Below are 25,423 nucleotides of genomic sequence, written 5' to 3' on the forward strand. Positions count from 1 at the left end.
CACTGATAAGTGGATATTAGCCTAGAAACTTTGAATACCCAGGACATAATCAACAAATTAAATGATGTCCAAAAAGAATGGAGGAGTGGGCCCTGGTTCTGGAAAGACTCAATGCAAGAGTATAGGGGAATTCCAGAACAGGGAAGTGGGAAGGGGTGGATGGAAGAATAGGGGGATGGAAGAGGGCTTATGGGACTTGCGGGTAGTGGGGACCCAAAAAAGGGGAAATCATTTGCAATGTAAATAAAAATAAATAAAATAAAATAAAATAATGAAAAAAGAAACATCCTAAAAACAAACAAACAAACAAACAAAAAATAAGTGAATATTAGCCTGGAAAACTGGAACACCCAAAACATAATCCACACATCAAATGAGGTACAAGAAAAACAGAAGAGTGGCCCCTGGTTCTGTAAAGACTTAGTGTAGCAGTATAAGGCAAAACCAGAACAGGGAAGTGGGAAGGAGTGGGTGGGAGAATAAAGGGAGGGAAGGGGGCTTATGTGACTTTCGGGGAGTGGGGGACCAGAAAAGGGGAAAATATTTGAAATGTAAATAAAAAAAATATATCGAATGAAATAGAAAGAAAGAAAGAAAGAAAGAAAGAAAGAAAGAAAGAAAGAAAGAAAGAAAGAAAGAAAGAAAAATAAAAAAAGAAAGGAAAAAGTAACCTTGTAATCAAAGGAAGCTCCCATGACCCATGTTCCTGTAAAAGAGGAAACATAGAGGCTGGAATATCTTTGGAAGCAGAATTCTCTGCATCTATACCCCTCTCCACAAGTGATCCAACACCCACAAGTGATCCAACAGCACTGTTAAGTTCTTAGGTAAAGGCCCTGAAAACTAACAATGTGGTGCTGAAAGGCATCCACAGTCACAAAACGAAGATGCACAAGTGGACCTTCAGTGACCAAAGACCCTGTGGCTTTGGAGGCAGCACGAGTACCCTTGAAAGAGCACACCCAGGAGAAAAAAGCCTGAGCACTAAACCGTCATCAAACTCACCCGACCACTGAGGCAGCCATGAAGGAGATAGAGAACAACAACATGCTTGTGTTCATTGAGGATGTCAAGGCTAACCAGCACCAAAACAAATAGGCTGTGAAGAAACTCTATGGCAATGAAGATGCAAAAGGCAATACCCTGATAGAGTCTCTGATAGAGAGAAGAAGGCATTTGTTTGGATGGCCCCTGATTATGATGCTTTTGATATTGCCAATAAAATTGGAATATCTAAACAAAGTACAGCTGTATAATTCTTAATATATGCATTTTATATTTTAAAAATATATAAAATTTAAGACACAGAAAGAGAAAGAGAGAGTGTGTGAGAGAGAGAAAGAGAGAGGGGGGAGAGGAGAGAGAGAAGGGAAAGAGAGTCACACAGCTGGAGGGGAATCCTCTGCTGTCCTTTCTGCCAGACATTTAATGAAGAGCTGATACTAAAGTCTTATAATGTTCATGCCATAGAAAAGGAACAAACACTACTGGTATGAAATGCATCACATAGTATAAAGATAGCCACTAAACACATGAATACAGACCTGGGACTAACAACACTGGGATAGAATCCAGATTCCTGTCAATCTCTCATGACCCACTCCATTCCCTGCCCCACACACACATTTGGCAGCTTTCCTGGCCCAGCCTGGTGTGTGGAAAGAGCATTAGATGTCCTGATAATGTCCTCATTGTAAACCACAAGTACTGGTGATGCTGAGTTTTGTGGATCTCTAGACACTCACCATCAGGTCCACACAGCACCATAGCCTTTAATACAGACTCTGGATTAGTGTGTCATAAGCCTCTTTTGTAACAAACGTTTTTCTCTTCATAGCACTTATATTGAAGGGCACCTAGGGTGAAATTTTATTCAAGGTAAGGGAAAGTTCTATGTCTCAGGTTCCAAGCATTTGATGGATAAAAATTCTTGGGCCCTGATATCCATATATTATATTACAATTCAAGAAGCACAGGCTTCCCTTTCAAAGACTGCAGTGGATTGTAGCTTGACTGTCCCCAGAAGACTCATAGGATAAAGTCTTAGTCTCTAGGCTGTGTTTTTGTTTGCTGGTGGAACATATATGAGTAGAGGCCCAGTGGGAAAGTTTGAAGTCACTAATACTGTGCTTGAAGGGACTCTGACCACCCCAGCAGGGCAAGCATGACTGTCAGGCTTTGCCCTTCTCCCACATTCCCTCTTTCTTGCTAAAACCATTAGATTGCATTCCTAAAGCTAGCTGCCCACAGTGCTCCAGGACTAAACAAAAACCTCCTAGGTTACTGCTCGCAGAGGCTCAGTGTCTCCACTGACTCTTTTCCCCAAAGCATCTCAGTCATAGAACTCTACAAGCCCTGTTTCCAAAAGGAAGGAAGCTGTGAAACAAAAACTTCTTAAATTCTGCATCAGGCAAACTCTATATGCTTGATAATTTAACAACTTGTTTACTAAATAAAGGCTTCACTGAATCTATTTCCAAGACATTTTTATATTCAGTAGATTTACTGGACAACTGTAGGCATACATTTTTCCCACCTACTTTAATAAGTGTTCATCTGCCCTTCTAGTCCACCATTCAACAGACGTAGTAGAAAAGAAAAGGTATTGGGTTGTGGGGGAAGTAGACCTGTTTACAAATAGTTCTTTGGGGGTAAGTCGATTCTTCATTCAGCAGTTCACCCCAGTAGCAAACACCAAATATGAATCAGCAGTTACAGTCTAGCCTTCTCAGGAGTCACCACACATGAACCAACAGCTGCAGTACAATAAATCCACTCAGCAGTCACCACATAAGAACCAGCAAGAGCAGTTCTATTCAGAAGAAATCAAAAGGCTGCAAAACCAACCCAAGGTCATGGAAGTGATAAGCCACAGAAACCTCAGGAGAAATTCTTTGGCAAGTTTCTCTCTATGGTGTCACCACTAGCAGAGCTCAGCAATGCAATGTAAGGTGAACTAGGACATATGCATTGTTAGAGAAGAATAATGAGGCAGAGCAAAGCAAACAAAATCTCCAGCTCCCACTATCTACAGGGACATATTTATATTTCTTTTAAGTATCACTTTTCCTTTCACAAGTCTGATATAGCAAAACATCCTTTCACCTATGTCTTCATCAGCAAGACATCCTCCATGTCCATCCCTTCACCTGTGTCTGCTTCAGGAAAGCATTCTTTTATGTTTCTACTTTAGCAAACATCTTTTCACCTATGTCTCCAAGCAAAATATCATTTGCTTCCCTAAGAAACCAGAAGTTTTTACTTCAGGGGACAATTTTAAACGTACAAAAAACCTTTTCTAGATCATTCAAATTAATAAGAGTTTAGAAGATTGAAGACTATCTAGCTGACATTTTCAGCATAAAATGTTGTCACTTCTATCTATTTGGAATTACAAAAATCCCTCTTCAGTTGTTACATAAAAGGAGAGGTACAGGATATCAATAACAAGTTCAAAGCAGTGTTTCATTCTATAAGCTCACTACAAATTCAAAGCAACAGTTGTTCTATGGCCTTGTCTTATACAGCACACCTGTGGCTTCATCCTTGGATCTGAATGTTTTTCCTTAAACCCAAATTTGTTGCAAGCCTATATCTCTTTTCAGTTTAGTTATGTAAGCTCATTGTATTTCTTATTGTGCATATTTACTTACTATTTTCTGAAGAATGGGCACATTCTATTCATGATTTTAACTTTATTCTATCTTTCTGGCAAAACAACTAAAACCTTCTGTCTTAGTCATGGTTTCTATTCCTGCACAAACATCATGACAAAGAAGCAAGTTGAGGAGCAAAGAATTGATTCAGCGTACATTTATACAATTCTGTTTATTAGCAAAGGAAGTTAGGACTGGAACTTAAGGAGGTCAAGAAGCGGGAGCTGATGCAGAGGCCATGGAGGGATGCTGCTTCCCCTGGCCTGCTCATCATGCTTTCTTATAGAACCCAAAACAACCAGCCCATGGATGGCACCATCCACACCGTCTCACCCTTGATCACTAATTGAGAAAATGCTTTACAGATGGATATCATTGTGGCATTTCAAGGAAAGCTCCATTCTCTGTGATAACTTCTCAAATGGACACACAAAGCTAGCCAGTACACCATCTCTTAAAACTTTCTTCCTACAATTATGAATCAAATCAGGAATTATATAACATCTTTAATCATGAAAGCTCATCTTAATGTTGATCTGCAAGAAATTTGCCCAGTAGCGTAGGATGATGTCCAGGAATCATAAGACTACATAATAGTAATAGAAGAGACATTTCAATAGCAAGAAATAATCCAGGAATGGAGTCTTTTGGGGACTTTTCTCTCAGAGCTCACCAATGGTAGATATTGCATAAATGGTGGACATCTCCAGGAACACATTTACTTGTCTTAGGCTTTTCTAGATGGCACCTGACACTTCTCTCCATATCAAATAGTCATGTGTTTTTCTATACTATCTTCCACATGTGTTGACAAACTCTCAGCTGCTTTCTTTAATTTATAATTCCATTTTTACTATCTTAAAAGATGTAGAGGATATGTAAGATCTAACTATATATCCTGAGCTCACCTGGAAATAACTATCTAGTGCCCACTAACCCTGAACTTGCAACCCACCTGCTTCTGTCCCCGATGGCTGGATTATATGACAAATTCCCAGCTCCATTTCATTTTTTTTCCTTTTACCATTACATGTGCATGAACACTGGAGACACAAAAGTGTACAGCCACAGTCATGCAAAGTTTGCTTCCAAAATACCCTCTAGTTCTACATGAACCATCTTTGTTCATCTACATCTGTCCCACACAGAGTGGGAAAGCTCAATAGAATGATCCTTAGCAACTTTTCTCAGATGCACAACTCCAAGGCTGTCAAACTTAAAGTCCTAGTTCACAATAGTATGACTATATTGTATTGGTTTCCTACTGCTGTACCTTACACAAATTCAGTGGCTTATAACTACAAGACATATAGTCCAGGCAGGTAATGTCTGGTGCCTGTATTCAGGGTCTCATAGGCTACAGTCAAGGTGTTGTCAAGGCTGCATTTTATCTGGATGCTCAAAGAATCTCCTTCCTAGCTCAGTCACCATGTGTGTGCCTTGGAACTGTGTGGATGAAAATGCTACACTTTTATTAACTGTGAGCTAGAAGCTTCCCTAAGCTGCTACAGGCACTGAACATTCCCTGGCATGTGGAATCTCAGTAATTAACCAGAAGGGGATGCATAGCAGAAGGGGGCAGCTTCTCTTTGTGGCTTTGAGCTGATTAATCAAGCCTATCCAGGATAATCTCCCTTTGAATTAACTCAGAATACTTAGAATTTTTATATTTATTACATGCACAAAATCACATTTCCTCTTCTGTATTTTAGGCAGCAGAGGATGGTCTCAGATCTTCTCACAGACCTGACACAGTTGCCCAGAGGCAGCATCCATGAGCTCTGCATATGAGTAGTCACTTTGAGCAGAGAAAAATGAGCTGGGCTGGGCATGTCTAGAATCTCACAAAAATACAATTGGGAAAATTGTGGCTCCCTCCCTCAAAAATATATATGTCACTGCACAAAAATAATCTATTTTTGGTGTGTCCTGAGCAATGAGGAAGAGAAGTAAATGCACAGAGAACTGAGTGGCACCCAGCCTTCTATAAAAACCCCATGAGTCCTCACATCCCTATTCTCACTGATGTGTGCCTGTCACGTCTTCTCTGCTATAGTCCATTCTGTTTTCTGTATCTGGATGTCACAAACTGAGTTTTTTTTAACATGTTTCAATACTTATTCTCTGTTGGTAGAAATGTTTGAGAAGGATTGGGAGGTGTGGCCTTGTTGGAGGAGGTGTGTCACTGACTGGCACCATTCCCAGTGTCCTCTCTCTGGCTCTTGCTTTTAGATTAAGGAGTGAACTTTCAGTTCTAGGTGCCAGGCCTTTTCTCTCCCATCATAGGCTCTGTAACTGAAGCAAATTGAACGTTATTTTTGTTGGGTTTGTCATGAGGAAATGTGGTGGTTAGAAACTGGGGGACAGGAAGGGAGGGAAAGCTATGGTCAGGATGAGATTAGATATAACAGATGAGAGAAGATGGGAGATGAGATAAGATATAAGAGATGAGAGATGAGAAGATGAGAGATGAGATGAGATATAAGAGATGAGAGAAGAAAAAAGATGGGGTTTATTTTGTTCACAATTCTAGAGACTCAAGTACACAGAACTGACTTCTGGTGAAGGTCTAAGCAGCATCTAAAAGGTTGGGAGCCAGTACTTTGTAATGAACGCATTAGACCCTTGAGAAGATGTCAGACCTCCAGCTGGAAATGTCTCATCTAGGGAAGCAAACTGAACCAGAGATACAAATTTAGGTACAGGATGAAATCACCAGACAAGGAATGTAAATAGATGAAGACAGGCTGAATCTCACAAGATATCCCATACAGAGAAGTTAATACAGGAGGAGGTGCTAACATGGAGAAAGGCACAGTGCCATGGGAGGCTTGGAATAAGAATACTATCTAAGACTGTCTTTAGTTTCCATGTAAATTTAAAATGTTAATAAGGCAAAAAAAGGTAAGACTAGTTGCTTCTAAATGGTCAGATATCAAATGTTCTAGCACATTTTATTAAGGAACCACAAGTCTCCCTGGGCAAGAGGAAAGATTTGGAATTCCATAATAATAATAATAATAATAATAATAATAATAATTATTATTATTATTATTATTATTATGATGATGATGATGATGATGATGATGAAAAAGTAGTAGTCTTCCTTCTTCTACTGCTGCTCTGTTTCATACAATTTTCCAAGGATGGTAACTCATCATTCTTCAAAAGAAGAAACCTACCAACAGAAACCAAGGCTGCATGGCAACATCAGAACCCAGTTCTCCCACCACAGCAAGTCCCGGATACCCCAACACACCAGAAAAGCAAGAGTTGGATTGAAAATCATATCTCATGATGCAGATAGAAGGCTTCAAGAAAGACTTAAATAACTCCCTAAAAGAAATACAGGAGAACATCAGTCAACAGGTAAAAGCCCTTAAAGAGGAAACACAAAAATCCCTTAAAGAAATACAGGAGATCACGGGTCAACAGGCAGAAGCCCTTAAAGAAGAAACACAAAAATCCCTTAACGAATTACAGGAAAACACAAACAATCAAGTGAAGGAACTGAACAAAACCATCCAGGATCAAAAATTGGAAGTAGAAACAATAAAGAAATCACAAAAAGGAGACATCTCTGGAGATAGAAAACCTTGGAAAGAATTCAGGAGTCAAAAACAGAATACAAGAAATAGAAGAACCTCAGGTGCTAAAGAAACCATAGAAACATTGACACAACAGTCAAAGTAAAAGCAAAAATTCATAAAGATGGTAACTCAAAACAACCAGGAACTCCAGGACACAATGAGAAGACCAAACCTAAGGATTAAAGATATAAATGAGAGCAAGGATTTACATCTTAATGGCCCAGTGAATATCTTCAACAAAATTAGAAGAAAACTTCCCTAATGTAGAGAAAGAGATGCCCATGAACATACAAGAAGCCTTCAGAACTCCAAAAAGACTGGAACAGAACAGAAAGTTCTGTTATATAATAATACATAATAATCAAAATACCAAATTCACTAAAAAAAAGAAAATATTAAAAGCAGTAAGGGGAAAAGGGTAAGTAACTTATAAAGGCAGACCTATCAGAATCACACCAGACTTCTCACCAGAGATGATGAAAGCTAGAAGATCCTGGCCAGACCTCATACAGACCCTAAGAGAACAAAATGCCAGCCCAGGCTACTATACCCAGAAAAACTCTTAATCATCACAGATGGAGAAACCAAGATATTCCATGATAAAATGAAATTTACACAATATCTGTCCTCAAATCCAGCCCTACAAAGGATAATTGATGGAAAATGCCAACACAAGAAGGGAAACTACACACTAGAAAAAACAGGAAATTAATATTCTTCTGACAAAAACAAAAAATACCCACACAAACATAAAAATAACATCAAAAATAACAGGAAGCAACAATCACTATTCCCTAATATCTCTTAACAACAATGGACTCAACTCCACAATAAAAAAAAATAGACTAACAAAATATTGCTCATGTAAATCTTCAGTTTTATCAGAAAATGTTTGTAATTCCCTTTTTAATTAATTAAGTAATTTCTTTATGTCTACAATTTTATCTGCATTATTTTTCATGATAATCTTCAATTTTAATGTCTTTCTATATACTTCCTCTATTTTATCAGAAATGTTTTCAACGTAAATCTCTTTCTATATATTTACTCTGCTTTCTCCATTAATATTTGATTTTATCACAAATGTTTCTAATTCCACCTTCAATTTATTTAGAAAGAGTTTTTTTTTTAGTTTTTTTTTTTAATTTTTTTATTCGATATAATTTATTTACATTTCAAATGATTTCCCCTTTTCTAGCCGCCCACTCCCTGAAAGTCCCGTAAGCCCCCTTCTCTTCCCCTGTCCTCCCACCCACCCCTTCCCACTTCCACATTCTGGTTTTGCGGAATACTGCTTCACTGAGTCTTTCCAGAACAAGGGGCCACTCCTCCTTTCTTCTTGTACCTCATTTGATGTGTGGATTATGTTTTGGGTATTCCAGTTTTCTAGGTTAATATCCACTTATTAGTGAGTGCATACCATGATTCACCTTTTGAATCTGGGTTACCTCACTTAGTATGGTGTTCTCTAGCTCCATCCATTTGCCTAAGAATTTCATGAATACATTGTTTCTAATGGCTGAATAGTACTCCATTGTGTAGATATACCACATTTTTTGCATCCACTCTTCTGTTGAGGGATACCTGGGTTCTTTTCAGCATCTGGCAATTATAAATAGGGCTGCTATGAACATAGTAGAGCATGTATCCTTATTACATGGTGGGGAATCCTCTGGGTATATGCCCAGGAGTGGTATAGCAGGATCTTCTGGAAGTGAGGTGCCCAGTTTTCGGGGGAACCGCCAGAATGATTTCCAGAGTGGTTGTACCAATTTGCAACCGCACAAGCAGTGGAGGAGTGTTCCTCTTTCTCCACACCCTCTCCAACACCTGCTGTCTCCTGAATTTTTAATCTTAGCCATTCTGACTGGTGTAAGGTGAAATCTCAGGGTTGTTTTGATTTGCATTTCCCTAATGACTAATGAAGTTGAGCATTTTTTTAAGATGCTTCTCCGCCATCTGAAGTTATTCAGGTGAGAATTCTTTGTTTAATTCTGTACCCCATTTTTAATAGGATTGTTCGGTTTTCTGGAGTCTAACTTCTTGAGTTCTTTATATATATTGGATATTAGCCCTCTATCTGATGTAGGATTGGTGAAGATCTTTTCCCAATTTGTTGGTTGCCGATTTGTCCTCTTGATGGTGTCCTTTGCCTTACAGAAACTTTGTAATTTTATGAGGTCCCATTTGTCAATTCTTGATCTTAGAGCATACACTATTGGTGTTCTGTTCAGAAACTTTCTCCCTGTACTGATGTCCTCAGCGGTCTTCGCCAGTTTCTTTTCTATTAGCTTCAGAGTGTCTGGCTCTATGTGGAGGTCCTTGATCCATTTGGACTTGAGCTTAGTACAAGGACACAAGGATGGTTCAATTCGCATTCTTCTGCATGCTGACCTCCAGTTGAACCAGCACCATTTGTTGAAAAGGCTATCTTTTTTCCATTGGATGTTTTCAGCCTCTTTTTTGAGGATCAAGTGGCCATAGGTGTGTGGGTTCATTTCTGGATCTTCAATTCTGTTCCATTGATCCTCCTGCCTGTCACTGTAACAATACCATGCAGTTTTTAACACTATTGCTCTGTAGTATTGCTTGAGGTCAGGGATACTGATTCCCCCAGACTTTCTTATGTTACTGAGAATAGTTTTAGCTATCCTGGGTTTTTTGTTGTTCCAGATGAATTTGATAATTGCTTTTCTAACTCTGTGCAGAATTGAGTTGGTATTTTGATGGGTATTGCATTGAATCTGTATATTGCTTTTGGAAAAATGGCCATTTTAACTATATTGATTCTACCGATCCATGAGCATGGGAGGTTTTCCCATTTTTTGAGGTCTTCTTCCATTTCCTTCTTCAGAGTCTTGAAGTTCTTGTCATATAGATCTTTCACATGTTTGGTAAGAGTCACCCCAAGATACTTTATACTGTTTGTGGCTATTGTGAAGGGGGTCATTTCCCTAATTTCTTTCTCAGCCTGCTTATCCTTTGAGTATAGGAAGGCCAATGATTTGCTGGAGTTGATTTTATAACCTGCCACTTTGCTGAACTTGTTTATCAGCTGTAGGAGCTCTCTAGTGGAGTTTTTTGGGTCACTTAGGTAGACTATCATGTTGTCTGCAAATAATGATAGTTTGACTTCTTCCTTTCCAATTTGTATCCCTTTGACCTCCTTATGTTGTCGAATTGCCAGAGCTAGTACCTCAAGTACAATATTGAAAAGATAAGGAGAAAGGGGGCAGCCTTGTCTGGTCCCTGATTTCAGTGGGATTGCTTCAAGTTTCTCTCCATTTAGTTTGATGCTGGCTACCGGTTTGCTGTATATTGCTTTTACTATGTTTAGGTATGGGCCTTGAATTCCTGTTCTCTCCAAGACTTTAAGCCAGAAAGGATGCTGAATTTTGTCAAATGCTTTTCCAGCATCCAATGAAATGACCATATGGTTTTTTTCTTTGAGTTTGTTTATGTAGAGTATTGCATTGATGGATTTCCATATATTGAACCAACCCTGCATTCCTGGGATAAAGCCTACTTGATCATGGTGGATGATCGTTTTGATGTGTTCTTGGATTCGGTTGGCAAGTAAAAAGTTTTTTATATCTACCAACTTTATGTAAAAATTTTCCTTCAAATAGTCAATTTTAACGTGTTTGTCTATTTATTTCTTGAATTTTACCAGAAATATTTTCCATGTTAATCTTCAGTGTTATCTGGAAATGTTTATAATACCACCTTCAATCAACTTAGAATTATCTTTATACCTCTCATTTTATCTATATAATTTCCATCATAATCTTTAATTTTAACATGTTTTCTATATATTTCTATGATTTTATCAGAAATATTTTCCATGTAAATCTTCAAGTTTATCAGAAAATGTTTATAATTCCACTTTTAATCAAATTAGGAATACTTTTATGCCTACCATTATTATATCTATATAAAATTTTGATGATAATCTTCAATTTGAACATGTTTTTCTATATTTTTCTACAAGTTTATCAGAAATATTTTCCATGTAAATCTTCAATACTCTCATAAAATGTTTCTATCCAATATTTCAATTATTTTAGTAGTGTTTTACATGTCTACCCCTTTACTCTTTAATTTTCCATGAAAATTGCCAATTTTAACGTGTTTATCTGAAATATTTTCCATTTAAATCTTTTCTTTTATCATAAAGTGTTTTTACTTCCCTTTACTTCTGTTTTCAATAAATAAATAAAAAATATACAGACATAAAAAGACACATCATACACAAGGATCTAAAACATCAATCTAAAAAAACAAGGTAGCATGCCGAGAATTATGTTACTTTTCTTCATTGAATCATTTTTCTCTATTCCCTCTCAGATAATGCTTTCATTGGGTGTGTACATCTTTGAGGATTCCAGTTGTCCTTTGAAAACTTCATTCTTTATGTAGTGCATCCACAATGCACTCCCCCACCTCACATCTCTTTAATAGAGTAGACTGCAAGGAAAAGCTGGGTGGTGGTAGTATGCACCTTTAATCCAAGCTCTTGGAAGACAGAGATGGAGGGATCACTCCTACAGAGTGAGCTATAGGAAAACCAAGAATAGAGAAATCCTGTCTCAAAAAATTGCATTTAGAAGAGTCCTTTAAGACACTGTCAATATGACAAAACAGCAACCAACAGACTAGGAAAAGACCTTTACCAATCCTACATCTGATAGAGGGCTAATATTAAATATATACAAAGAACTCAAAAAGTTAGACTCCAGAGAACCAAATAACCCTATTTAAAAATGTGGTACAGAGCTAAATAAAGAATTCTCAACAGAGAAATACCGAATACCTGAGAAGCACCTAAAGAAATGTTCACCATCTTTAGTCATCAGAGAAATGAAAATCAAAACAACCCTGAGACTCCACCTCACACCAGTCAGACTGGCTAAGATGAAAAACTCGGGTGAAAGCAGATACTGGTGAGGATATGGAGAATGAGGAACACTCCTCCATTGTTGGGAGGACAGCAAGCTGTTACAACAACTCTGGAAATCAGTTTGGCAGTTCCTCAGAAAATTGGGCACAATACTACCAGAGGACCCTACTATACCACTCCTGGGCACATATCCAGAGGATTATACAGCATGTTATGAGGACACATCCTCCATTATGTTCATAATAGCCTCATTTATAATAGCCAGAAGCTGGAAACAACCCAGATGTCCCTCAATGGAGGAATGGATACAGAAAATGTGAAATATCTACACAATGGAATACTGCTCAGCTATTAAAAATAATCAATTCATAAAATTCTTAGGCAAATGGATGAAACTGTAAAATATCATCCTGAATGAGGTACCCCAATCACAAAAGAACACACATGGTATGCATTCACTGATAAGTGGGTATTAGCCCAAAAGTTCCAAATACCCAAAATACAATTCACAAATTACATGAAGCTCAAGAAAAAGTAAGAGCAAAATGTGGGTGCTTTGGTCCTTCTTAGAAAGGGGAACAAAATACTCACATAGCAAATATGGAGACAAAGTATAGAGCAGAGACTGAAGGAGAGGCCATCCAAAGATTGTCCCACCTGGGGATTCACCCCAGATAGTCACCAAATTCCAACACTATTGAGGATGCTAAGAAATGCTTCCTAAAAGGGGCCTGGTTTAGCTGTCTCCTGAGAGGTCCTGCGAGAGCCTTACAAATACAGAGTAGGATGCTCAGAGCCAACCATTGCACTGAGTGTGGAGTCCCCAATGGAGGAGAAAGGATTAAAGGAGCTGAAGGGGTTTTCAGTCACATAGGAAGAACAACAATATTAACTAACCAGACTCCTCTGAGTTCCCAGGGACTAAGCCACCAACCAAGGAGTACACATGGCTCCAGCTGCATATGTAGCAGAGGATTGCCTTCTCAGGCATTAGTGGGAGGAGAGGTCCTTGATCCAATGAAGGCTCCTAAGATGCCCCAGTGTAGGAGAATCGAATGGGTAGGTGAGTGGAGGAACACCCTCATAGAAGTAGGGGAAGGAGAAATGGAATAGGGAGTTCCAGGATCGGGGTGAGGAGGAAACGAGGTAAAAGGATAACACAGGAAATGTAAAAAAAAAAAATTTTTTTTTAAATAAATAAGTTTTTTATTAAAACGGTCCTTTAAGACATATGTGATGCTCTAGTAAATTTCCTGCTGACACCAACTCCCTGTGGGTGAAACAGGAGCAGGTGCCCCTTGAGCAGCAGTACATACTCTGCTGAGCTGATTTGCATATGGAGTGCAAATTATCCAACATGCATTGGATAATCAGTGCATTATCCAACAGTCCAGGCTCCTTTAAGGGCAGCTTCCAGGAGCCTAAGAAGCATCCTCTCTTCCAGCTCTCAGAGATGGAGACAGACACACTCCTGCTATGGGTGCTGCTGCTCTGGGTTCCAGGTGAGGATGCAGAGGAGTGTTGGGAGCAACTGCTGTGGTCATCATGACTTTCCATGCCTCTGAGCTCTTGATTATTATATTAATTCATTTGTAATTAGTTTTAACTTTCCTGATTCCCCTTGATTTCCTGGCTTCTCATAGTGATGGACACAGTAATCTTGAAATTTTTAAGTGAAAAGGTCCTCTGCTGGGAAGGTGTTCATACAAATATAACAATAATCTGTGTGTCTATCATTCCAGGTTCCAATGGTGACATTGTGCTGACCCAATCTCCAGCTTCTTTGGCTGCATCTCTAGGGCAGAGGGCCACCATCTCCTGCAGGGCCAGCCAAAGTGTCAGTATATCTAGCTATAGTTTTATGCACTGGTACCAACAGAAACCAGGACAGCCACCCAAACTCCTCATCTATGGTGCATCCAACCTAGCATCTGGGGTCCCTGCCAGGTTCAGTGGCAGTGGGTCTGGGACAGACTTCACCCTCACCATCAATCCTGTGGAGGCTGATGATGCTGCAACCTATTACTGTCAGCAAGGTATGAAGGATCCTCCCACAGTGCTCCAGGGCTGAACAAAAACCTCCTGCATTGCAGCTCACTGAGGCTCAGTCTCTCAGTTCTCCCTTATTCTCTGACATCTCAACACAGAGTTCTAGGCTTGTTTGGAAAAAAAATCTCAAATAATAAAACACATTTTATAAGCAAATGTGTATGTGTGTCCCATCATTCATGCTTTGTAATTTAATTATATCCCAACAAAATATATGATTGTTATAATTATTATTTATCATTTAAATTTTTATTAACATATATTTATCTTTGGATAATTTTCTCTTCTCCCCTCACTCCCTGACCACACCTCTGCCTGTTCCCTCACCTTCAGAATCCTCCTTTGACTTTCCAGTCACTGAGGACTTGCCATCTCTTATTTATAATTCTGAAAATAGAAAAAGATAATAAATACAAATTATGTCACTAAGAAATAGTGTTAACCAAAAACATTTACAGAAGTGAGTTGGTGTGTGTGTGTCAGTGTGTGTGTGTGTGTGTGTGTGTGTGTGTGTGTGTGCCAGTGTGTGTATGTGTGTCAGTGTATGTTTGGGTGTGTGTAAGTACAACCTGCAGGAGTTAGGAGTTAATTTTTTATTTCCACCAGGTCCAGTCTTCGAATCAAACCTAAGTCACCAGTCTTCTGTAAACATGCTTACTGGTTCAGGGTAAGAAACCCAGCCTGGGGTACTATTTCTTTCCCTTTAATCATTTTTTTAATTGTGTACATGGGGAGAAGGCTGCAAGTATGAGTTCTCATAGCAGTCAGAAGGGGGCATCAGATCCCGGGGAGCTGGAGATACAGAGGTTTTGAGCTCATTGATGTGGGTGCTGAAAACCAAACTTTGTCCTCTGCAAGAACAAGAAGACCTCTGAACTGCTAACTCATTTATTTACCTCTGATCTACTATTTATTAAGGTACTCCTTTAGATTTAGTAACTCTTTTTTCCCCTGAAACAATGGAAGACTTGATGGGAGCATAGTTGTCCATCATTTAAGTTAAAAAGAGCATTGAGTAGTTAAGTTTGTCTGATAAACATTCAAATACAGGCTTGCATTCCCATCCCAGTGTTCTTATACTCCAATTGCTTTTCTTTGCTCGCCCTCACAAACAGTCTGCCATAGTCACTTAGAAACATAGGCTGTGCTACAGTTATTTTCCTGCTTCTGTTCCAATGTCTCAATCTCTGTGTCCATTCTCAAATTGTTTTAGTTTCAGATTTATTGATTTTTCCTTTTGTCGTGATCAAATACTCATTTTTAATAGCTTCTATGTTTGTGTTCAATGTCTTCCTGCTCTTTTCTTTCTTTTCTTTCTTCCTGTATTCCTTTCTTTGTTCATCTTTTGTATATGGTTTATAAAAATATGTGAGTGAAAGTAGCATGTAATACACATGGAGGACAAAGGACAACACTAGGTGTTGGGCCTCAAATTCCTTGTTTGAGACAGGGTGTCATCAGGGAACTTTCCAGACATGGGATACTGTGGAAGAGAAGAGTTATTGGATACTTTCTCTTTGAGGAAAGGTAATGAGCTCTAATCAACTTGGACTTCTTTAAAGCTATGAGATACTAGCACTTCTTGAATCTACATCCCTAAGGGAGAAGTGCCTTTTTCCTTTGTTATGGTTTTCTGTGCCTATAGGCTGGAAAAACACAGAAAATGGCCTCCTAAAAGAAGTACTAATTATAATACTACCATCCAACTAGAACTATCCAGCCACAAGGCTGGAAAATGATCTGAGATCCTCTTTATGTAAGTATGTTTTGCTTTCCTGGGAGAGTTGAATCTCTGTAGCCAGACACTGCTACATGGAATCTATCCTTCTAGCATCCTCTAGGACTGCATCTGTGGTGATCAATGCCTCTCTGAGAGAAGGATATATGTGATCCTCTTATTTGCTCTCTCCAAGTCAACCTGCCTTCCTTGAAAAGCACAGAGGGACATCAATGCACCACTCATCTATGTCTTTGGACTCTGTAGAAAGAAAATCAATTTAAACAAATATGTTTATAAGCAAATTAATCCCGGGTATTAGAAGGAATGTATAGGAACTATCCCTTGAACCAGTACACACTTTAAATAATTTCCTGAAGACTGCCATTTCAGTCTTGTACAATTGATCTCTGGAGAATACTCAATGAGAAAAAAACTAAGGCGACACCCTGGTAGTGACCTCACAATAGTGCAGGCTTAAGGATTTCTAAATAGCCTTACAGGTAACTGCTACATTTAAGGACAGTCAAGAAATTTAAAAAGTAACCTTGTAAGCAAAGGAAGCTGACATGACCCATCCACTGTGAAAGAGGCAACACGAGAGGTTACACTATCTTTGGAAGCAGAATTCCCTGCATCTCAACCCCTCCTCTCCACAAGTCATTCAACAGCACTGTTAAGTTCTTAGGCTGTTATCTTATCTTCAGCTCTTGCTGATGAGACACCATACTTATTTAGGAGCTGCACATGATTCTGAGAACTGAAAGAAAGGAAGTAACCTTCCTTCTAGATTCTGAAACTATATAACTATTGAAGTATATGTTCTAGTATGGTTTTTACCTCCTCTCTCAATATACCCTGAAAGACATCAGAGAAAAAGCCTGATCCCATACATCTCCCTGATATTCATGTATCTTCCATCTTCTTCCATAACTACTTAATCTATCTTCCTTTTTTTATTCGATATATTTTTTTATTTACATTTCAAATGATTTCCCCTTTTCTAGCCCTCCACTCCCCAAAAGTCCCATAAGCCTCTTTCTATCCCCCTGTCCTCCCACCCACCCCTTCCCACTTCCCCATTCTGGTTTTGCCCTATACTGCTTCACTGAGTCTTTCCAGAACAAGGAGCCACTCCTCCTTTCTTCTTGTACCTCATTTGATGTGTGGATTATGTTGTGGGTATTCCAATTTTCTAGGTTAATATCCACTTATTAGTGAGTGCATACCATGATTCACCTTTTGAGTCTGGGTTACCTCACTTAGTATGATGTTCTCTAGCTCCATCTATTTGCCTAAGAATTTCATGAATTCATTGTTTCTAATGGCTGAATTTTTAAAACTACAAAGTTTCTGTAAGGCAAAGGACCCTGTCAAAATGACAAAACGTCAACCAACAGATTGGGAAAGGATCTTCACCAACCCTAAATCTGACAGAGGGCTAATATCTAATATATACAAAGAACCCAAGAATGCAGAACCCAGAGAACCAAATAACCCCATTTAAAAAGTGGGGTACGGAACTAAACAAAGAATTTTCACATGAAGAACTTCGGAGAGCTGAGAAACACCTTAAGAAATGTTCAACATCATTAATCATTAGGGAAATGCAAATCAAAAGAACCCTGAGATTTAACCTCACAACAGTCAGAATGGCTAAAGTCAAAAACTCAGGAGACAGCAGGTGTTGGAGGGTGTGGAGAAAGAGGAACACTCCTCCACTGCTGGTGGGATTGCAAGATGATGCACTTGATCTTTGACAAAGGGGCTGAAAACATCCAATGGAAAAAAGATAGCCTTTTCAACAAATGGTGCTGGCTCAACTTGAGGTCAGCTTGCAGAAGAATGCAAATTGATCCATCCTTGTCTCCTTGTACTAAGCTCAAATCCAAATGGATCAAGGACCTCCACATAAAGCCAGACACTCTGAAGTTAATCTATCTTCCATATTCTTCCATAACTACTTAATGAAGCCATGTTTCACAGCTCCCGTGCTAGAAAAAGACATTCTGGCCAAATCCATTCCACTACTCTTGTGGCTCCAAAGCAGGCTACTTACTTGTCCCTCATTGAAAAAAATCATAATCCAGGGCTTTCATGACACAGAAAAAAGTTTTTTAATGCCTCCACTACCATCCCAGTCAAAGTTCAAAAGAACAGTCAAAAGAACCCCTTTCTTTTCCTCATCAAAGACAGTGTCCACTAAAATTGTAATCTTAAAAGGAATTGGAAATCAATTAGGATTTAAAGATGACTTCAAGTCACAGGGTCTTAAAATCAAGCAAAAGTCCCTGTAACATCCCAATGATGGATGTTCAAAAGACTAGTGAATAATGGAAGTCAGTAAGGGCCTCCTCCTTATTAACAAGGCCATAATTTCTACCTACCTAGGAGCCCCCAATTCCTATCCTTTGGTAACACAAATCCCTGAGAGGACCAAATGGTTCACAGTTACAGATTTAAATGGTCCGTTTTTCTGCATGCCTTTACACCCAGATTGCCAATATCTTTTTGCCTTTGAGGATTTTTGAATGAAACCACCAAAATCTCTTAAACTATATTGCCCCAAAACTTCCAAGACAGTCCTCACATATTTGGACAGACACTGTCATGGGACCTAGCTAAATTCTCTTACTTATAAGTTAATGTTCTCCAGTAAGCAGATAACATCTTCCTTGGTTCCTTCATTGGTGATATCTCTTAGGAAAGAATTACATAAGAAATTGGAGCTAGAAAATATCACCCTGAGTGAGGTCACCCAATCACAAAAGAACACACATGGTATGCATTGCTGATAAGTGGATATATTCCCCAAAGCTCAGAAAACCCAAGATACTACTCAAAGACCACATGAAGCTCAAGAAGGAAGACCAAAATGTGGATATTTTGATCCTTAATGGAAAGTGGACCAAATACCCATGCCTCACAGCCAACCAATAGAAAGAGCATAGGGTCCCCTGTGGAGCAGCTAGAGAAAGGACCCAAGGAGCTGAAGAGGCTTGCAGCTCTGCAGGAGGAACAATAATATGTACCAACCAGTATCCCCAGAGCTCCCAGGGACTAAACCACCAACCAAAGAGTACACATGGAGGGACCCATGTCTCCAGCTACATATGTAGCAGAAGATGACCATTTCAGATATTAATGAGAGGAGAGGCCATTGGTCCTGTGAAGACTCAATTCCCCAAAATGGGGAAAAGCAAGTCAGGCAAATGGGGGAGGGGACTTAGGAGGGGGAGGGGATAGGCAGTTTCGGAGGGTTAACAGGGAAAAGGGATACCATTTGAAATGTAAATAAAGCAAATATCTAATAAAAAAGAAATACTGTCAGAAGGTGAGGCAGGCATAATTCCTCTATGGACAGGTTTGGAGAGATAATAAGGGAATAAATGTGGATGATAAAGATTCTTAGTGAGAGTGCCAGAATTTTTAATAGAGAAAAGTATATGTGCCAAGTCACAAAGTGGAAGAACACCCTGACAGATTTAGAAAGAAGAATCAGTGATGAAGGACTGGACTATGGTAGAAAAGAATAAAACTTGAAATTTTATTGGATGGTTTTAAATAGTCTTGTGGTTAGTTATTTCTGAATAAATATCACTCTAGAATCAAATAAAAATAAAAACAAAAACAAAAACAGAATGACCACACATAAATGGTCAAATTCAGAGAGGTATCAAATAAGGTAATCTTTCAACAAACCCAATAAAAGACAGCTACACAACTAGAATTTCACCTTTAACTAAGATGCTAAGAGTGTTCATGTACATGCAATGGTAAAAGAAAAATGAAATGGAGCTAGGCATGGTGTCATGTAATCTAGCCATCGGGGAAAGAGGCAGGTTGGTTGCAAGTTCAGGGTTAGCGGGCACTAGATAGTGATTTCCAGGAGAGTTCAGGATAAATAGTTAGCTCTTAAATATCCCCTACCTCTTTAAAGATAGTAAAAATGGAATTATAAACTAAAGAAAGCAGATGAGTGTGTGTTCACACTTATGGAAGACAATATAGAAAATCACTATTGGATGTGGAGAAAAATGTCAGGAGCCATCTAAAAAAGACTAAGACTAATGGATGACTTCCTGGAGATGGACCACTATTTTTGCATGGTCTGCCATGGGTGAGTTCTGAGAAAAAAGTCAAGAGTCTTCATCCCAGCATTGTTTCATGCTATTGATATGCCTCTCCTATTGCAATTATGTAGTCTAATGATTTCTTGTAACCAATGCACCCTATTGGGCAAATTTACTGCAGATCAACATGAAGATGGACTTTTATGAATTAATGATTTTATAGAATTTGTGATTTGATTAAAATAATTGTAAGAAGAAAGTTTTAGGAGATGGTGTACTGGCTGGTTTTGTGTATCAACCTGAGTTTCTCTGACTTTATCACAGAGAAAGGAGCCTCCCTTGAGGAAATGTGATGCTTTTTCTAAGGTGTGGTTTCCAGCCTTGTGTTAGTATTTTCCACCCATTAGCCTTTGCAGAGCTGGATTTCTGGAAAGATATTGTGTAAATTTGCTTTTTTCATGGAATTTCTTGTTTTCACCATCTATAGTAATTGACAGTTTTGCTGGGCATAGAAGTCTGGGCTGACATTTATGCTCTCTTAAGGTCTGTATGACATCTTCCCAGGATCTTCTGGCTTTCATAGTTTGTGGTGAGAAGTCTGGTGTAATTCTGAAAGGTCTGCCTTTGTATGTTACTTGACCTTTTTCCTCTTACAGCTTTTAATATTATTTCTTTCTTTAGTGCATTTGGTATTTTGATTATTATGTGACAGAAGGAATTTCTGCTCTAAACCAGTCTGTTTGGAGTTCTCTAGGCTTCTTGAATGTTTATGGGTATCTCTTTCTTTAGGTTAGGAAAGTTTTCTTCTATAATTTTGTAGAAGATATTTATTGGGCCTTTAATATGTAAATCCTTGCTTTCGTCTATATCTATAATCCTTAGGTTTGGTATTCTCTTTGTGACCTGGATTTCCTGGATGTTTTGGGTTACAGGCTTTGTGCATTTTGCATTTTCTTTGACTGTTGAGTCAATGATTTCTATGGCATCTTCAACATCTGAGATTCTTTCTTCTATATCTTGTATTCTGTTGTTGATCCTTCCATCTGTGACTCCTGAATTCTTTCCAAGGGTTTCTATCTCCAGAGATGTCTCACTTTGTGATTTTTTTATTGTATCTACTTCCATTTTTAGATCCTGGATAGTTTTGTTCAGTTCCTTCACTTGTTTATTTGTTTTTTCCTGAAATTCTTTAAGGGTTTTTTTTTGTGTTTCCTCTTTAAGGGCTTCTATGTGTTGACCCATGTTCTCCTGTGTTTCTTGTAGGGATTTTTGTGATTCCTCTTTAAGGGCTTCTGCGTGTTGACCCATGTTCTCCCATAATTGCCTATGGGATTTTTGTGTTTCCTCTTTAAGGGCTTCTACCTCTGGATCCATGTTCTCTCATATTTCTTCATGGGAGTTTTGTGTTTCCTCTATAAGGGCTTCTACCTGTTGACCCATATTCTGTATTTCTTTAAGACATTTTTGCGTTTCCTCTTTAATGGCTTCTACCTGTTGACCCATGTTCTCCTGTAATAAGGGAATTATTTATGCCCTTCTTGAAGTCCTCCATCAGCATAATGAGATGTGATTTTTATATCCAGCTCTTGCTTTTATGATGTGATGAAGTATCCAGGATTTGCTGTTGTGGGAGAACTGGGTTCTGATGGTGCCATGTTGCCTTGGTTTCTGTTGGTAATGATCTTGTGTTTGCCTTTGGCCATCTAGTTATCTCTAGTGTTAGCCGGCCTTGCTGTCTCTAACTTCTCTGTCCTTCAGGCCTATGTTTTTGTACTCCTGGGATTCCCTTTCTCTCAAATACCCTACATACAGCTGGTTCTCCAGAAAGTGTCAGGAGATGGGGTCTTCCCTGTGGCAGAATTGGAAAGAGTCAAATGCCCTTCAAGCTGCTAGTTCTCAACTGTTCTGCTGCTGCCAGTTCTTTAGAAAGTATCAGGAAGTAGGATCTGCCCCATGGCAGAAGTGGAACTGGTCTACCACATCGGAAGGAACAGGGAAATAGTGAGGGAGGAGAGATGGGTAGAAGGGATGGAAGGGGATTGGTGATCTGGGGATTGCTGGGTTGTGAGTCCCAGAGAGCAGCTTGGGCCTCTAGAAGTAGGGGGTGGGGGGTAGTTCTTACCAATTGCCTGTTCCTGTCAATTCTCTAGAAAGTATCAGGAAGTAGAATCTTCCCTGTGGTAGAAGTGGCTTGAGTCTACCACATCTGACGGAATAGGGTGGTGGCAGGGAGAGCTGGTATATATATATATATATATATATATATATATATATATATATAGTATGTTTATCATTCCAGGCTCCGGTGGTGGTAGTGACATTGTACTGACCCAATCTCCAGCTCGTTTCACTGTGTCTCTAGCGCAGAAGGCCACCATCTCTCACAAGGTCAGTCAGAGTATCAATAATTATGGCTTAAGTTTTATGCACTGGTACAACAGAAAACAGGACAGACACCCAAACTCCTCGTCTATAGTGCATCCAACCTAGAATCTGGGGTCCCTGCCAGGTTCAGTGGCAAAGGGTCTGGGACAGACTTCACCCTCACCATTGATCCTGTGGAGGCTGAAGATACTGCAATGTATTACTGTCAGCAAAGTAAGGAGCTTACTCCCACAGTACTCCAGGGCTGAACAAAAACCTCACTGAGGCTCAATCTCACAGTTCTTACTCTCTGACATCTCAACACAGAGCTCTAGGCTTGTTTTGAAAAGGATCTCAAATAATGAAACAAGTTTTATAACAAATATGTATGTGTGTCCCATCCTTCATGCTTTGTAATTTAATTATGTCCCAACAAAATACATGATTATTTTAATTATTATTTATCATTTAAATTGTTATTAACAAATATTCATCTTTGGATAATTTTCCCTTCTCCCCTCAGTCCCTGACTACATTTCTGCTTATTCCCTCCACCCTCAGAATCCTCCTTTGACTTTTCTGTCACTGAGGACTTACTGTCTCTTATTTACAATTCTGAAAATAAGAAAAGATAACAAATATAACTTATGTCACTAAAAATTGTTAACCAAAGACATTTACTGTAGTGTCTCTCTCTGTGTGTGTGTGTGTGTGTGTGTGTGTGTGTGTGTGTGTGTGTGTGTCAGGGTGTGTGTGTGTGTGTGAGTGTGTGAGTGTGTGTGTATGGTGTGTGTATGAGTGTCTGTGTGTGTGTGTGTATGCATGTATGTATGAAAGGACAACATGCAGAAGTTAGTTCTTTCTTTTGCTAGATCCACTCTGTGAATCAAACTCAGGGCGTCAGTCTTCTGTGAGCATGCTTTCTGGTATAGGGTGATCAACCATACCAGTATGAGGTACTATTTCTTTTCCTTTAATCATTTATTTTAATTTTAAATTCCAGAGGGGGTTTAAGTGTGAGCGCTCATAGCAGTCAGAAGAGGGCATCAGATCCCAGGGAACTGATACATGAGGATTTGAGCTAGTTGATGGTGGTGATGGAAAACAAACTGGAGTCCTCTGCAAGAGCAAGAAGTGCTCTGAACTGCTAAGCCATTTCTTTGCCTCTGAACCATTTATTAAGGTATTTCTTTATATTTAGTAACCCCCTTTTCTTTGCTTGCCCTCACAAACAGCCTGCTATAGTTACTTAGAAGCATAGGCTGTCATATAGATCTTTCACTTGTTTGGTTAGAGTCACACCAAGATACTTTATATTCTTTGTGGCTATTGTGAAGAGTGTCATTTCCCTAACTTCTTTCTCAGCCTGATTATCCTTTGAGTATAGGAAGGCAACGGATTTGCTTGAGTTGATTTTATAACCATCCACTTTGCTGAAGTTGTTTATCAGCTGTAGGAGTTCTCTGGTGGAGGTTTTCAGGTCACTTAAGTAGACTATCATGTCATCTGCAAATAGTGATAATTTGACTTCTTCCTTTCCAATTTGTATCCCCTTGACCTCCTTATGTTTTCTAATTGTTCTAACTAGAACTTCAAATACTATATTGAAAAGATATGGAGAGGACAGCTTTGTCTAGTCCCTGATTTTAGTGGTATTGCTTCATGTTTCTCTCCGTTTAGTTTGATTTTGGCTACCGGTTTGCTGTATATTGCTTTAACAATGTTTAGGTATCCCTCAACAGAAGAATGGATGCAAAAAATGTAGTATATATACACAATGGAGTACTACTCAGCCATTAAAAACAATGAATTCATGAAATTCTTCGGCAAATGGATGGAGCTGGAGAACATCATACTAAGTAAGGAAACCCAGACTCAAGAGATGAATCATGGTATGCACTCACTAATAAGTGGATAGTATCCTAGAAAATTGGAGTACCCAAAACATAATCCACACATCAAATGAAGTACAAGAAGAATGGAGGAATGGCCCCTTGTTCTGGAAAGACTCAGTGAAGCAGTATAGGGTAAAACAAGAACAGGGAAGTGGGAAGGGTTGGGTGGGAAAACAGGAGGAGGGAAGGGGGCTGATGGGACTTTCGGGGAGCAGGGGGTCTAGAAAAGGGGAAATCATTTGAAATGTAAATAAAAAAATATATCGAATAAACAAATGTAAAAAAAAAAGAAGAAGAAGAAGCATAGGCTGTGCTATAGTTGTTTTGCTGCTTTGGTTCCAATGTCTCTATCTCAGTGCCCATCCCAAAATTAAACTTTAGTATCAAACTTATTGATTTTTCTTTTGTCTTGATCCAGTGTTCTTCATTTAAACAGTTTCTATATTTATGTTCAATGTCTTTCTGCCCTTTTCTTTCCTTCTTTCTTTCTTTTTTCATCTTTTGTGTATGGTGTATAAAACATGTGAGTGAATAAAACATGTAGTGCACATGGAGGACAAAGAACAACATTAGGTATTGGTCCTCAAATTCCACCTTGTTTGAAACAGAGTGTCATCAGGGAAGGTTCCAAACATCGGAAATTATACCCTGAAGGGAGAAGTACTTTTTTTCCTATACTATGGCTTGCTGTATCCATAAATTATAAAACAGAGAAAATAGACTTCTAGGAGAAATATTAATTGTGATACTAGCATCCAAGTAGAACTATCCAGCCATGAAGCTGGAAAATGATCTGAGATCCCCTATATATAAATATGTTTTATTTTCCTGGGAAAGTAAAATCTCTGTAGACAGACATTGTTGCATGGAATCTACTCTTCTAAACTCTCCTCGAGGACTGCATCTGTGGTGATCAATGCCTCTCTGAGAGAAGGATAAGTTGGATACTCTGTTTGCTTTCTCAGCCTGCCCACTATCTCCAAGTTCACACTGAGGGTCACCTCCTCTAATCAGCCACTGCTAAGTGGTCTGTAACTCCTTTACTTTCCTCTTAAGGGAAATGTCAAGTGAACATTTGCTCTCCAAAATGCAAATCCCCTATCTTTGCAAAACTTAAATCAAATTTAATCTGACTTTAGAGATTTTCAGTTGAACCTGACCAATATACTGAAGCTTTCC

At 38.9% G+C, this 25,423-nt stretch overlaps 2 gene segments (V, D, J or C); one reads left to right on the forward strand and one right to left on the reverse strand.

Moving 5' to 3' along the window:
* The window catches only part of LOC127678018 (immunoglobulin kappa variable 4-1-like), a 479,901-nt gene that overhangs the window by 159,991 nt on the left and 294,487 nt on the right, over positions 1 to 25,423 (reverse strand).
* Positions 13,542 to 14,232, forward strand: LOC127677165 (Ig kappa chain V-III region MOPC 63-like). The segment is given in 2 exon segments: positions 13,542 to 13,648; positions 13,889 to 14,232. Coding segments are annotated over 2 exon segments (378 nt in total).

This window comes from Apodemus sylvaticus, chromosome 2, assembly GCF_947179515.1.
Source record: "Apodemus sylvaticus chromosome 2, mApoSyl1.1, whole genome shotgun sequence".
Lineage (NCBI taxonomy): Eukaryota > Metazoa > Chordata > Mammalia > Rodentia > Muridae > Apodemus > Apodemus sylvaticus.